This window comes from Hydra viridissima, unplaced genomic scaffold (assembly GCF_058129835.1).
Source record: "Hydra viridissima isolate aposymbiotic clone 2 unplaced genomic scaffold, HvirCarnegie_v1 scaffold_10, whole genome shotgun sequence".
In the NCBI taxonomy this organism is placed as follows: Eukaryota; Metazoa; Cnidaria; class Hydrozoa; order Anthoathecata; family Hydridae; genus Hydra; species Hydra viridissima.
The window spans coordinates 16,781,029-16,795,970 of NW_028324309.1; the positions used below are offsets into that span (position 1 = coordinate 16,781,029).

The 14,942-nt window shown below is 31.2% G+C and overlaps 1 protein-coding gene across 1 annotated transcript; it reads left to right on the plus strand.

Moving 5' to 3' along the window:
• The first annotated feature begins 56 nt into the window (after positions 1-56).
• On the plus strand, positions 57-10,187 carry LOC145180969 (laminin subunit beta-1-like). The gene is made up of 17 exons (XM_090100114.1): positions 57-1,297; positions 1,380-1,547; positions 1,757-1,930; positions 2,041-2,250; positions 2,350-2,517; positions 2,825-3,427; positions 3,662-3,808; positions 3,939-4,172; positions 4,801-4,988; positions 5,901-6,099; positions 6,508-6,699; positions 6,941-7,168; positions 7,346-7,513; positions 7,608-8,386; positions 8,476-8,808; positions 8,979-9,122; positions 9,318-10,187. The coding sequence occupies exons 1-17, from the start codon at positions 274-276 to the stop codon at positions 9,804-9,806; spliced, it is 5,448 nt and encodes a 1,815-aa protein (XP_089956240.1). The 5' UTR covers positions 57-273; the 3' UTR covers positions 9,807-10,187.
• The last annotated feature ends 4,755 nt before the right edge of the window (positions 10,188-14,942 follow it).

Below are 14,942 nucleotides of genomic sequence, written 5' to 3' on the forward strand. Positions count from 1 at the left end.
ATCACTTTAGACGCCAACCTTTTCAATCGCATTGCCAACTATATAGGCATCGATTCAAAAATCATTTTTGTACATTCACCTGACCAATGCAGCTGTTTTAAAATCGAAATTTTATCAAAGATTTTAAGCAATTAAATCATTTAATGTTAAATTTAATTTTTGTTTGGAGTTTTGTAATGATCCTGGGTTACTTATTGTGATTAAGAAATAGTAATTTGGAACTATTATCAAACCTTAAAATACCATAAAGGTTAGTTTAAATTGTTCTGAGAGATGGGGTTTTTAGATTTGCTGTTAACTCTGGACGAAGAAATGCGAAAAGGTTTGTCGCATTCGCAGCACATCATGATTTTAGGTATTTTGCTTTATTTGATCCGTTATTGCGCATCGGATTGCTACGACGAAAATGGATTACCAGTTACCTGTATCACTTCTCCAATTAATGCTGCTTACAATAGAACATTAGAAGCTACCAACACATGTGGCTCACCTCCTGAGGGATTTTGTTACATTGGACCAGAAAGATCATGCGAGATCTGTGACGCTAATGATCCAACTAAAAGTCATCCTATCGAAAACATTAATGATGCTTTTAGCACTTCCCAAATAACGTGGTGGCAGTCAAATTCGTGGTGGACATCAAATCAAAAAAACCTTTCAAAAATATTTGAACCATTAAAGGTCAATATAACACTAACGATTAGTAAGAGTTATTTAATTAGCGGGGGAATATATGTGACTTTTTACACGGAGCGACCGAAACAAATGATCATCGAGCGCTCAAGGGATTTTGGGAGAACATGGGAGGTGTATCAGTATTATGCAAAAAACTGTCGCTCAGCGTACAATCTTCAAGCTGACCCCAGTATAAACCCGCTTGATCCATTTAAACCAATTTGCTCTCAACAGTATAGTGGAGAGTTTCCTCGCAGTGGAGGCGTTGTCCATTTTGATCCAAGAACACGCTACACACCGACCGATTACTACCAAAAAAACGTTAGTGCATATCTAGAAGCAACAAACATACGATTGCGTTTGGAATATCCAGGAACTGACGGACGAGAATTCATTAACGAGGAATTAACGCTAAATCAGTACTATTACGCAATTAGTGAGATACGTGTAGACGCAAGGTGCAACTGTAATGGCCACGCAGAGTTTTGCGACAGCAAAGATGGTGTTGAAAAATGTGACTGCAAGCACAACACAATGGGAGACGATTGCAATATGTGTTTGCCGATGTATAGTAACAGGGTGTGGATGCCGGGAAACTTTACTCATGCGAACCCTTGCGAGAGTACGTTTGTTTAAATCATTTCTTTGATGTACGGGTTCAAACTGTTAAGAACTTTAGCAAAATATTTATTATTAAATTTTAGAATGCAACTGCAACGAGCACTCCACCAGTTGTGTTTACAGCGATCTTTTGCGAACAGGTGTCTGCCAAAATTGTCAGCATAACACACGTGGTGCAAAATGTGACCAGTGCATCGAAGGTTATTATAGAAACATATCTCGAGACTTGTCTGATGTAAGCGTCTGTATCCGTAAGTAAACTTTTGTAACTATGGCAGTGACTTAATATAGGCTTTTTTCTCAAATGTCTTTAAAAAAAGAAATTTAACTCTATTTTTTGAATTAGTATATATACACACACACATATATATATATATATATATATATATATATATATATATATATATATATATATATATATATATATATATATATATATATATATATATAACTTCTTCAGCCTGCGATTGCTACAAACCGGGAATTATTGATGAAGGGAAGTGCCTGCAAACAGCTACAGCTACTCAACAATTAGGACAGTGCAATTGTAGAAGTGGAATCTATGGGCGTCGCTGTGATCAATGTGTTCCCGGTAAATGGGGATATAGCAAGTTAAGTGATGGAACTTGCATGGGTATGAAATTATACAATAAAACTTTATATATTTTTAAACAAATTATAAAGTTAAAAAAAAGTTCCTTTATAATAGTATAGGCTATAAATGGATATTTTTTTACATTGTAGATTGTGCATGCAATTCATTTGGAACGCTAGAAAATAACCAAGTATGTGATCCATACACAGGGAATTGCAATTGTAAAGCTTTTATAAGTGGTAGAGTGTGTGATACTTGCAAAGATGGTTATTATAAGTTTCCAACCTTAGCTAAGAGTGACTGTTTACCTTGTCCTTGCAATGTTGGTGGGTCCTTTCCATCTTGTGATAAATCTTCTGGTAAGTTTGTAACCAAATTTTTGTTTCTGAGATTTTTCTCTTTAAAAAAAGCAAAGCTGTAAGAGCTTACTGCTAGTTTAATTCTAATATTTTTTCTAGGAATGTGCTCTTGTAAACCTGGTGTAATTGGTCCAAAATGTGATATGGTTGATTCTGGTTTTTTTTTCCCAAATTTTACTTACCTTAAGTTTGAACCAGAGTTGTCTTCACCTAATGGAACTTTTTCTACTTACTACTTGGCACGCAACTATGCTAAGTATCATACCGGTATGACTGCATTTTAAAACTTACTTTTGATTATGCAGCTTAAGAATTAAAAACAACAACAAATAAAACATTCAGTATGAATGATTTTAAAACAAAACATAAGGAAAGATGAAAACAATTCTTTTGATTGATCAACTAACAGTTCACAATAACTAGCTGACAATTGACTGACAAAAAAAAACTAGATAACCATCTTTCTTCGAGCTTAACTTAAGTAAGAGAAAATGAGGCAAACCAAAGATTCTTTTAGTATTTTGATTGTTTGAACTTTTCATTGTTTCATTGTTTTTCTTTTTTTATTTTATAGGATTTGGTTTTATTAAGCTTGATTATGGCCAGTGGATATCTTTCCAATTTCAAGTTCCCACAAGTGCTAATTATTTTATTATGTTACGCTACAGTTTGTTTAATCTTGATTGGTACTCCTCAATCCTTCCTAGTGGTAGGGAAAATATTGATTGGGATGGCAAGAATGACATGCAATTCTATTTAACATCTGGAGATCAACCAGAAAAATGGTTACTTACTGGTAAAATTAAAAATCAAAATAACATGGAAGTCAAAAGTGAAACTTTTTCTATAGCAGATTTAGATATGGGGAATGACAACAGCCTTACCACAATGGCCTCTGTTGCATTGCAGCAGGATGTTATATATACATTTATGCTCTCATATGAAGCATCTTCACAGGCATTTGGCAGTCCCTGGCCTTTTCTATTGGATTCCATTTCTGCAATGCTTGATTATAATCGAACATCATATTTTAGAAGCTATTCTTTATCTCAAGTTCAAAAAGAAATTTTCAATTGCTTTGAAGGTTCAAAGTACTTAGCAGCCACATATAACTTACCAGCATTTTGTAAACAGCATACATTTACTATTGATTTGGAATTTTATGGAAGAGCTTTCGGTATACCACATTAACTCTCTTTACTTCTATTTTCAATATAATTTTTGTACTATCATGTGTTAGTAATTTGTATTTAGATCCCTAATATGTATCTACTACTTAGTAGTAGTTATAAAAATATTTTTTTTATTTACAATTAAAAATATTTTGCTTAATACAGTATTAGCTGAGAGGAGTAACTGCATTAACAAATAATGACATCTTTGTTAGAAAGTTTATTTTAAAAACTATTAGAATGCAACTGCTATGGCCCCGGTTCATATAATGGGAATCAGTGTGCAGAATATGGTGGTCAGTGTCAATGTAAAGAAGGATTTGGTGATCGTAAATGTGATCAATGTGTACCTGGCTATTTTGGTTCACCTGGAGTTGGCTGCAGTCGTATGTTCAGTTTTATTTAACTGAAATAATTTTTACTCAATCTTTTGTAACTTGTAGATTTTTAATAAATTTTTGAATAACAGTTTGTTTTTAAGATTCTTCTGCTAAGTTTAAAATGTCTTCCTTTTAGCCTGTCATTGCTCTGATGTTGGAAGTCTTTCAAATACTTGTCATCAAGTGACTGGCCAATGTACATGCAAACAGAATGCTCATGGTTTGAAATGTGATGAGTGCAAACTAGGTTATTATCATTTAAATGAAATGAATCCCAAAGGTTGTCAGGAATGTTTTGGCTATGGACATTTAACTTCATGTAGTTCTGCTTTGGGTTTTGTCAGTACTTACATAGAGACTTCATTTGCATGTAAATTTTATGTTATTAATAGTTTATAGAAAGTAATGTACATTTTGATTACTTTTTTATGCCATCTCATGTTTTTATATGCATACACGTTGTTTTTTTTTTTAAGTAAGAAACTAAGCAAATAGGCTACTAGAAGGTACTAGAAAGTTTCTTATTTTAAGGGTACTTTTTTATTACTCTAATAATAAAAGTGTCTTCAAAGTTAGTTAGCCCCCTGTTAAGACCTGAATTATTGTTAATGGATAAATAAATTGTTTTTTGACTAATTATTGGTAAATTTTGCAATTTGAAAACAAGTTAAGAAGTAAGTTAATGTGTTTTACAGTTTGTCAACTAAAATTATTTGAATTCCATCAAATATGATTCAATGTAATATAAATCCCCAGATTTGTCCCTGAACAGAACACAAATTTGGAATGCAAATTCCTTGAACTCTTAATAAAATAAGTTTCTTATCGAAAAATAACTTTGTACAAATAGTTTCTTTGATTTTGGGCCTTCTAGTACTAGTTTATTAATAACATGTTTCTTACAAAAACAAAAACAAAAAAACAAAAAAAAGAAACGTGTATAATAATTGCATAAAGAAGTGAGATAGCTAGTGACATTACATACATTTTTACACTAGCATCATCCTTGACATATGACAATTGGACTCTTCTTAATGAAGATGGCATTGATTTAACAAGCTTCTTAATACGAGGAAACACTGGAATTGAATATACGAATGATGCAAATTCACAAAGATATTTTAAGGCACCCATGTTGTTTCTTGGAAATCAACTCTATTCTTTTGGGCAACTACTTCTTGTTGAAGTAAATAGTATTAGTTTAAATTATAAACATTTTGTAATTTTTATTTAAAGGATTGAAATAGTTAATGCCAAGTTCTATTTCTTTTCTCCTATAACTTGTGTTATGGCATGCTTAAGTGAATATGTATGTATGTATGTATGTATGTATGTATGTATGTATGTATGTATGTATGTATGTATGTAATGTATGTATGTATGTATGTATGTATGTATGTATGTATGTATGTATGTATTTATGTATGTATTTATGGTCTAGTGGTACGATTCTCGCTTTGGGTGCAAGAGGCATTTGAAAATGTATTCCTTAGACTTTGAAAATGTGTTCCTTAACTTCTGATTTGCTACTGCTATTCTAAAGGCAGAGCAAAGTGTTAGCATTAGTTTGGTTTTTCCATGCTACTCTGAAAAACTCTCTTTGCTCCATGGATAAAAATAGAGTTCATAAATTTGTTGATGGTCTTTATATGCAGTTGAAAACTAGAACTCTTTTCTCACTGCAATATTTGAGATCCTCAGTTTAAATCAGAAATACTTATCTCAGCAGAGATTCCGCTTCTAGAATCTTACTTAATTATGCTGAAAAAAGCATGATTTAAGTATTATGGTGATTCCTGATGAAACTCAATGAACCCACATCCTCATCTGAAACAAATGTAAATTTAGACAAAATGTTTGATATTTTTAAAAAGCATACCATGCAAGAGACAAGAACTTTAGATAAGCAATTAGTATAAAAAGAATTTGTTCAAATAACATTCCAGTTTCCTTCATTTACTTATTCAATTTGCCAATCAAAACAATACTAATAATCTTGATTTGCAGGGCCCTCTTATGTGTGTGTGTGTGTGTGTGTGCGTGCAATTTTATGTGATAAAATATGTTTCTTATCTAATTAAAGTTAAAACAATCTTAGATGGAGATTTTTTCCATGTTTGAAGTACTGGTATCAAATATTCCATGGCATGTGCGGTTAATTGGCAATGGACAAATTGCCTTGTTTCGATTTAAGGAGACTTTATCTAAATTTAGAACAACATACTCTGTGGTGCTGCATCAAAATTATATGATTAACACAACTAAGTTAACAGAATTTGATTTCAAAGCTATGCTTGGTAAGTTAATTTAGTAGAAAAGGGAAAAAATTTTAAAAGTCTTAAAATATTTTGATGAAATACAGCAGAAATTAATACCTAAAGAGCATTAATTTTGTTAATAAAAGAGTTTCTTTTTTTTTTGAAAAATTTTTTTTATACTCATTTTTCATAATAAATGTCAAAAATTTTCAGCAATCACTTAATATATTTTGAAATCTGAATTAATTTTTTTCGCTGACTTTTATTAAAAATTTATTCTAGTAAATTTGTTTTTTTACTAAGAACTTTTTGTAAACAATTCAGAAAAAATGTTTTTTCTAGAGATAATTAATCGTCATAATATTCACATAAAAAAATCTTTCCCAAAAATATGATTATTTAATTGCTATTATTTGTTTGTGCATCATTTCTTAATGCAATATTTAGGTCAACTATCAGGTCTGCATATAGGCACATCTTATTTTGAAGCACCAGTAACCATAACTTTGAAAAATGTGAGGTTATACACAGCTTCTTTCATGCCCTACAATACTAATATGTCTATGATGGTGAGTTACATTGAACAAGCCACTTGTTTGGTGGGCTACAAAGGTTTGTCTTGTGAGGAATGTGATATAGGTATGCAGTTTAACAAGTTTATAAAAAAAAAAACTTTGTTGTAGATAAAAACTTTTAGTATTTGAATTTATGAAAGTGTTTAAATCATAATTTATTTGGCCCAAATATAATAAAGAAATATATTATATGTAATAAAAAAATATAAATAATGAAATATAGTAAAGTATCTATTAGAAAAATACTGAAAATAAGTTTTTTTTTGAAACTTTTTAAAACTTTTTTGAAAATTTTAATTTTTTAGGTTACACAAGAGTTATTCCTAATGGTAGTCCTCTGATAAGTTGTGTACCATGCTCTTGTAATAATCGAGCAAGCGAGTGTGATGCACAAACTGGGGAATGTAAGAACTGTATGGCAGGTACCATAGGGAAGTACTGTGAAAACTGCATGGAAAATGTGTTAGAACCTAAATGTGACAAGTGTAGACCAGGTTATTGGGGATTGTACTTGCAAGTAAACGGCTGCAGGCGTAAAAAATTTTTTTTTTTTTTTAAATTTTTTACTGTTTTCAAAATATTTTTTTCGCTGTATGTGGAACTGAATACTTAGATTTTGATTATGTAGCAAAGAAAAATATTATTTTAAAATATGTTTTAAATTATTTTAAATATATCTATAAACTAAAATAGAATGCTATTGTTATTAGCTTGTGATTGCTACCTTCCTGGTACTCAAGGTGGGAATAACAATGAATGTGACAGTCTGACTGGTGAATGTGTTTGTGATGTATTAAAAAATGTTGGTGGAAGACAATGTAATCTATGTAAAGAAAATTCATACAATATTTCATTGACTGTTGATCTGAGGTGCCAAGGTACCAATCTGTTAAACTAAAAGCTTTATTTTGTTTTAACTATGTAAAACCTATATTCTTACACTAGTTATGTTTAATTTTGTTTTTATCATAGAATGTCCTGTGTGTTATGGTTTGATCGAAGATTCTGTTTTGCAGTTACGAAAGAATATTTCCTTTGTACAATACAAAATAAGTAGTATGGCAACAAAACTATCCAGTTTGAATATTTCTCCTTTTTATCAATCCATTAGCGCAATGCGAACTGATGTAATTAATCTTGTACTCCGAGCAGATCAAGGTCTTTCAACTACATCAGGATTGGATCTTCTATGGAAAAGTCTTGATGACAGTGTTACTTTATTTTTAAATACATTGTCTAACTCAACATATAGCAAATTGGAAAGCCTCCTAATCAGTGCAAATGCTATTTTCAGCATCCACAACGCTACTGTGTTTCAGTACTCTGCAATTTTTAACTATTTGATAACCAGCTACAACTTAATCAATAACACAGTTAATGCAAGAATGCAGCAGCAGCGTGTGGCTTTGGAACAGCTCCGTAATTTAGGAGTTGAGATGGGAGGGTACGTAGCTATAGCAACAAGGAGGACAAACGAAGTTTTGACTAAAAAGTACGATTTAAAACAAAAGATACAAGTATCAATTAATGCTGCTACTCAAGCTGCTAACTCAGCAAAAACCACAAGGGAAAATGCTTTTAATATGACATGGACTTTTTCACCTGTAAACTTACGTGGTATAGAAGTTCAAAATATTGCGAGAACTTGTCTCGTAGCTATCCAAGATTGGTTCAACAATGCAAGCAAAGTGCTGCTCTACGCTCAAAATGTGTTTAATACCACTGGTGCATCGTTGAACGATTATACACAGGTAATTTTGAAGTATTGTTCTAAACATGCATCATGCATCAATATTTTAAAATAGTCTCCAGATAATATTTTTATACTATATTATTACAGAATATCACAAATTTGAACTTTGTTACGCAAGCATTACGAGATCGTTTTAATGCATTTACAACTTCTGTGTTTTCACTCACTACCAATGTCAATTCTGTTGCCTTGGAAATAACCAAGCTGAAAACATCCTTGCATCATACCCAAATTTCCGCCATAGAGCGTCGATCCTCTCTTTTGTTTACCAACCTCTTATTATTGTATAACAAATCTGCGATTGCGATGAGCACCGCAAAGAAGACATTTGAAGAAGCTTCTAGCATGTTAAACACAGTTAAAAATTTCATGGTGGTTGCATCTCAAGCAAAAAGAGCAGCAAACGAAGCTCTCATGCAAGTATGGTATCAATTTTTTTTTTTTAATTTGATTAAACAACTTTTTAGACCAACCTCTGTTTGTTGCAACTCACCGAATTATCATATAATTAGCATAGTTTGTGTAACTTTTATGAACAGTTTTTGTTTATTAATTGCAACTATTCAAAATAATTTAAAAAATTCTTAAAGGTTGATAATGTTAAATCAACAGTTGAGTCAGCGCTTCAAACAGCTGTTACAATTAGCAACCAGCTAAGAGGACCCACAACAACAATAGCAACTGCATTGCAGGTCAACAGCGCTGCCAGTCTATCTACTGATCAAGAAACTGCGGTAAAACTCAATATTAGTTGTTAATATATTTACTAAATATTTCTATCGATTTTTTATGATAAGCTTCGCAAACTTTCTTTAGCGTATTACAGTATTTGAACAATTAGTGGTGAACCTTTGACACTCTTATACCTAATTTGATTATTTCTTATACCTAACATGACGGCGACGAATGATTGTAGCTTTATTTCATAGGCTGTGACGGCATTCTATCAGAGAGCAATTGTCATTAACGAACGAACAAAATCAGCAATTTCCTTTGTAAAGAATGAACAAATTCTTGTATACATCCAGCAAAATGTTTCTCCTCTTCTTGACCAATGCAACAGCTATAACAGTAAGTCAACTGCAGCATGGAAAGACGCGCAAAATGCTCTGACACAGGCTCAGCAAGCATTTTCTATAGCTAAAGCAACTGCAGATCAAATAAAGCTTTTGTCTTTGAATATTAACAGCCTTCAAGCGGTTCAAGTTTCTCAGCTAGATAGTCTTATTGCGAATATTTACCAAGTTAGAATTAGTTACACAAATTTGAACTTATCCTCTGGTCTAGAGAGCCTTAAAAAAGCGATCGTTGACCAAGGTTTGAAAACTACAGCTTTCAAAATAAAAAAGAGCATGCTGCAGATAGCAATTGACCGCTATGAAACGTTGTATCAATCTCTGTCAACCATGTCGTGCTAGTGTTAGTTGAATTCTACGAATTATAACAATGTTATGACGTAGATGCAATCCAGGGTTCATCGAGTTTAAAGCGGTGGATCTCAAAGCAGTGTATTAGTAGCATAATTTTAGTGAACAATTAAAATATACTTAAATTAAATTTAAGAATACTGGGAAAAGAAAATTCTCTTTTGACGAAGAATTCCTATTCGACGAAGGTGTCATAGACATAACTTTAGTTACGAAATATATAAGCAGACAAGCAATGCTGGATTTTAAATATACTGCTTTCACGTACTAAACATATTTACGTAAAAATTGTTCGTAGGTTCTGCTAAGACTTGAACCTTCTATAATTATGTAGTTTATTTTTAGCTGAAACGCGATTCGGTTTCTGCACAATCTCTTAAGCATAGTTCTTATATAAAATTTTCCCTCTCTCGGTGGATTTTAAGAAACATGGGAAGATAAAATGACCTATCCTAAAATATTTGCCGTTGGGTTACCATGCGAGACTAATTAAAAAAGAATTCAGCCTTTGAAGGAATTAAGCACATTTCTACTGTAAAGCAAGGTCTCGTTTGGTCTCGTTTGTTAATATCATGCCCTTAAAAATTGAAGACTCCACGGGAAGAAACGGCAGGGTCACATTTTGAAAGTTTCGACTTTTTACACTTTCTAGCTTTACTAACCATAATAGCATATTTTGTATTTGAATTAAAATCAAATAAATGATTTGATGCATATTTAAAGTTTTTCTAAATTTTCCTAAAACTTCGAAATTTATAAAGGTTTAAAAGTTTAATAATGATTTATCTCAAAATGAAAAAATGTGACCCTGCCGTTTCTTCCCGTGGAATCTTCAATTTAGACAAGAAAAATGACGTTTATGCATCAGGGGGCTTCATGCTTTAATTAGAGGTTTAGGACTTTGATTATGTCAAACTTCGCATTTCAGTTGTAGAAAATTGGGAGGTATAAATAATGATAATAAAATATTTCTAAATATGAAAAACAATGTTGTCTTTAAATTCTCTTTTTTATGTTGCCAACTTTTGAACTGCAAATGAGCAGTTACTGTTTAAAATGTGACGCTGAGTTTTCAAAATAGTATTCCATTACGTTAGCTAAAACATAACCTTTAACATACAAACAAAAAAAATATACAGAGTTCTAGTTCCAATTTTTATACACTGAAGCGGTTCTATTAACAATAAACGCATGCCATCGTATCAATAACGACATGCTTTTATTGAACTGGTTTTTAAAAATTTTTGTGAATTCGTTTTTTTTTATTTTGTTTTTATGAAGAAAGTGATTTTTAGAAAATTTTTACTAAACTACCTTTTTATAAAAGATGTTTCTAGGTATCAAGTTATTGAGAATGTCAGTTCGTTCTCAGGTTATCGAGATAAATAATCGAAGTGCATTTAAAAATGAAAACGCTTATAATTTATAGATTTAGCAAAGTTTGTCTCTCCAATTTGTAAATGTCTTCGGTATATGTTTAATAATAAATGTTTATATATGTTTACAAAAGTGCAATATATGCTGCTTAGCATAAATAGTTATTAATGTAATACGAAATTATTTCAGATAAAATTGTTTAGGATGCAAAATTAAATATGTAAAGTTATTTTAAAACTCAACGGAAACTAAAGTTCAAATCACTTGAAGAAACAAACATCATTAAACATTTACTAAAACACCGGCTTCAATTTTCTTGTCACGTCTTTTCAGTGTTGGTACAAAAAAATTGTCTTTTTTGGCAAAAAGATAAATGGAGCGTAGCTTGAAGGTTGAGGACAACTCCCTATTTTTTTCGTTTTATTGCTGAGTTTATCTTTTATTATTTATCTAAATAGTGGTTCAATTAAAAAATTCAACTTTATTTATCAATTAATAGATATCCCTGTCTTTTTATTTCGTCTAAAACTTTACAAACAATTGAATGAAAAAAACTGATTGTTGTGTCAGATTGTTTGACAAAAGTTATTTAGTTTATTTCTGCTAAAACTCGTTTATTTCAGCTGAAATTTTGAGCTTTGTTATATTTCTTCTTTTAATTCTAATAATAAATTTTTTTTTCCTATCAGATTTAGGTGGTTAGATTGTTACAAATGGCATCTTGTTCATATTCTCAATTAGAATTAGCTTCCTCGCAACATTTTCTATATGTTACAAAAGAATTAATAGCATCAAGACACGTACGGGTGTAAAATAATTAAGTAAGAGCCCTGCCATTGCACAGAACCAGGAGGCATCCCAACACCTTTACACACCCAATCCTTCTAACCTACGAACCACTAACACCCTATCCCAAAACCCTAATCTAATCTAAGTAAACTTAACAAAATCCCGAATAAACAAGAAGTATACATAAAAATACGTAAAAAGATCCCTCTCACAATGTGAACATACTTTACAAAATGCTAGAAGAAGCCGTAGACACCCAGAGAGCAAAGTGCTGGTGCTGAAATTATAAATTACCCAATCAAACTTCACTGTCATTATTGTCAGTTCAAAAATACTTCTTTTCACCTTGCTAGACATTTTCTTCTCATTACATACCATTAAAATTAGGAGTTCGAATCTGATTAATTTAATGAGATTGAGGAAAAGGTTCGTGCGCCGTGTTTAAGAAATGATTTTTTATGCAAAAATCTTTTTAAAAAGCAACAACAGCAACAAAAACAACTACTTTCTAAAAATAAAGACTATAATTTTCTACGACCTTCTACCAAAGATCGATAAATACATGAATTAAGTCAAAGTACCTTCGGCTTTGGATAAAGAAATCCTTGACATACTTTATCGAATGACTCAAATTGGAGAGCTTTTGTAAAGTGCTGTATTGATCGGAAGAGACCGAACTCAGATGGAGAAACGTCTAGATTATAGACTGGATGCACTAGAACTTTGACACCGTCCAATTCTTCAAACTTGTTCCCAGTCATTTTTACGGTATACGGATTTGTATTGTCTTTTGAAACAAATCGAGTTTTCAACAACCAAGACTTAGGTACTTTTCAAGCATTGATTTGTAGACTCGATCAAATTATAAGTTAAAAAATCAGTTCATTATTGGTAATAGCCACAAAACCCGATCAAAGACGCTCAAAAATAAAATAGAATATAATTTAATTTCTTTTATCACCAACGTTACACATATTTAGATTTATGCATAATTATCTATTGGAGGAGAGGTTCATGCATAATTATCTTTTGGAGGAGAGGTTCATGCATAATTATCTTTTGGAGGAGAGGTTTATGCATTATTATTTATGGAAAGTTAGGTTTGGTAAAATGTTATGATAGATTGAATTAATGTTTAATAAATGTGATTTAAAAATACAAAAAAATGGATTTGAACCTATGATGTTAGTAATAGATTGAACATTTACAAAATGAAAACATTAAAACTCTTGTAATGGGTTTCACCACCAAAAAATGTGTCGGATTCGTTATATTCCGAAAATGAATCGGATAAAATGTCAGCCTATTGTAGATTTGGGAGATTTCTCGAAGAACTTCATCAACATGTCAGCATATTTAGGTGAAGTTCTTTAAAGAAAGTTCTTAAAACTAACAAAATGTAAATTAGGTCTTGCTACAGCTGCAGTAGCTGGCCATCAGATTAGGACCACATACTTTTTTTTTAGAATTTACTACAAATAGATATTTTAAGTTTACATATAAAAAAAATGCACTATTTTTGTTGTGTCAACTTTTTTCTATTCTTAGTAAAGTTTATTAAAAATTTTTAAACTGGCAAATCTGGTTGTCAATGATAACCTGCCTTAACCAATCCGCTTCGTCTTCGACAATTTGAAGTTTGAATAAAGTTTAAGTTCATCTCATTGTTTTGTTTTGTGGGCTCAAAGCGAATCAGTAAGTGTTTATTTTTTAATAAAAAATTTTGTATTTTTTGTGATTTATATAAATGTAGGGGAAAGGTACCTATGATGGCATAGCGCCTATGATGGCATACTGCTCATATTTCCAATTAGTTTTAGTGTGTAAGTGATTAGACCAACATGTGTATATTAGTAATTCATTACTTCTGATAAAAATTCGTCCCTCTGTTATAAATAATGCTTTTATAATCAACAAACATAAATTTTTGCATGTGGTGTTGTAGTTTTAATGCCATCATAGGAAAGTCTGCAAAATGAATTGAAAAAAATGCCTGAAATCAATTTTTATGCTCATAAAAAGGTGTTCAGGCTAAGAACAAAGATGAAATACGAAAGTTTGAGAAACCAACACATTTGGAAATGAGATCTCCCCTATCAGAAGCTTCCATATGCATTGGATCTTCTATTTCAACAAAAGGATAAGATCTAGTATATAAAAGTTGTGTCCGGTGCCTTTATGAACCCCTAAAATCGAATTTAAAAGAGAACGAAAATGTGGAAAAACTGGACCTCTAAATACCACACCGGATATCAAAGAATTAAAAGATAAGGCAAAAGAAAAAGATAACAAAGAAAAGGAAAAATTTGTTAGAAAAACAAAAAGAAAGACGACTGTTGAAGAAAAATATCGAATCTGATACAGCTTTTTTGTATTGTTATGAACTTTATACGCTGTCTTACTCTAAAGAACCATGGATTTGTTGTCAAAAATGCAGATCTTGTTGTCATTTTTTATGTGCAGGCATAAAGAGAAGTAGAAAAAAATTTATATGTGAACTATGCTTATAGACCAAATATTTATTAACTTTGTTTTTTTGATAAGTTGTGTTTCGATTAATAAAAAACAAAAAAAATTCTTGTTAGTCTAATTTCTTTAAAGTGTGCCATCATAGGAGCAGTTAGTTTCCTATGATGGCATACTTGTATTTTTTTTTAATGGTATAAACTTATAAAAAAACAAAATAGTAAAAATTCTGAGGTTTATTATTATTTTGCATGCAAGAGGGAATACACCCATGTCAAAAATTATTTTTTAAGTTTTCAGGTAATGACTCAGAGAAACGTTAAAGTTAAGTATGCCATCATAGGCACCTTTCCCCTACCAATCGTCTACTCAATTTTGAAGTTCTAAATTAGAATTTTCAACAATGGGAAAAAAAAAAAAATGAAACAGCTCTAACAAAAACTAGAAAATCTATGTCTTCTACAGAATACACAATATTTACAGAAAAAAATTGTG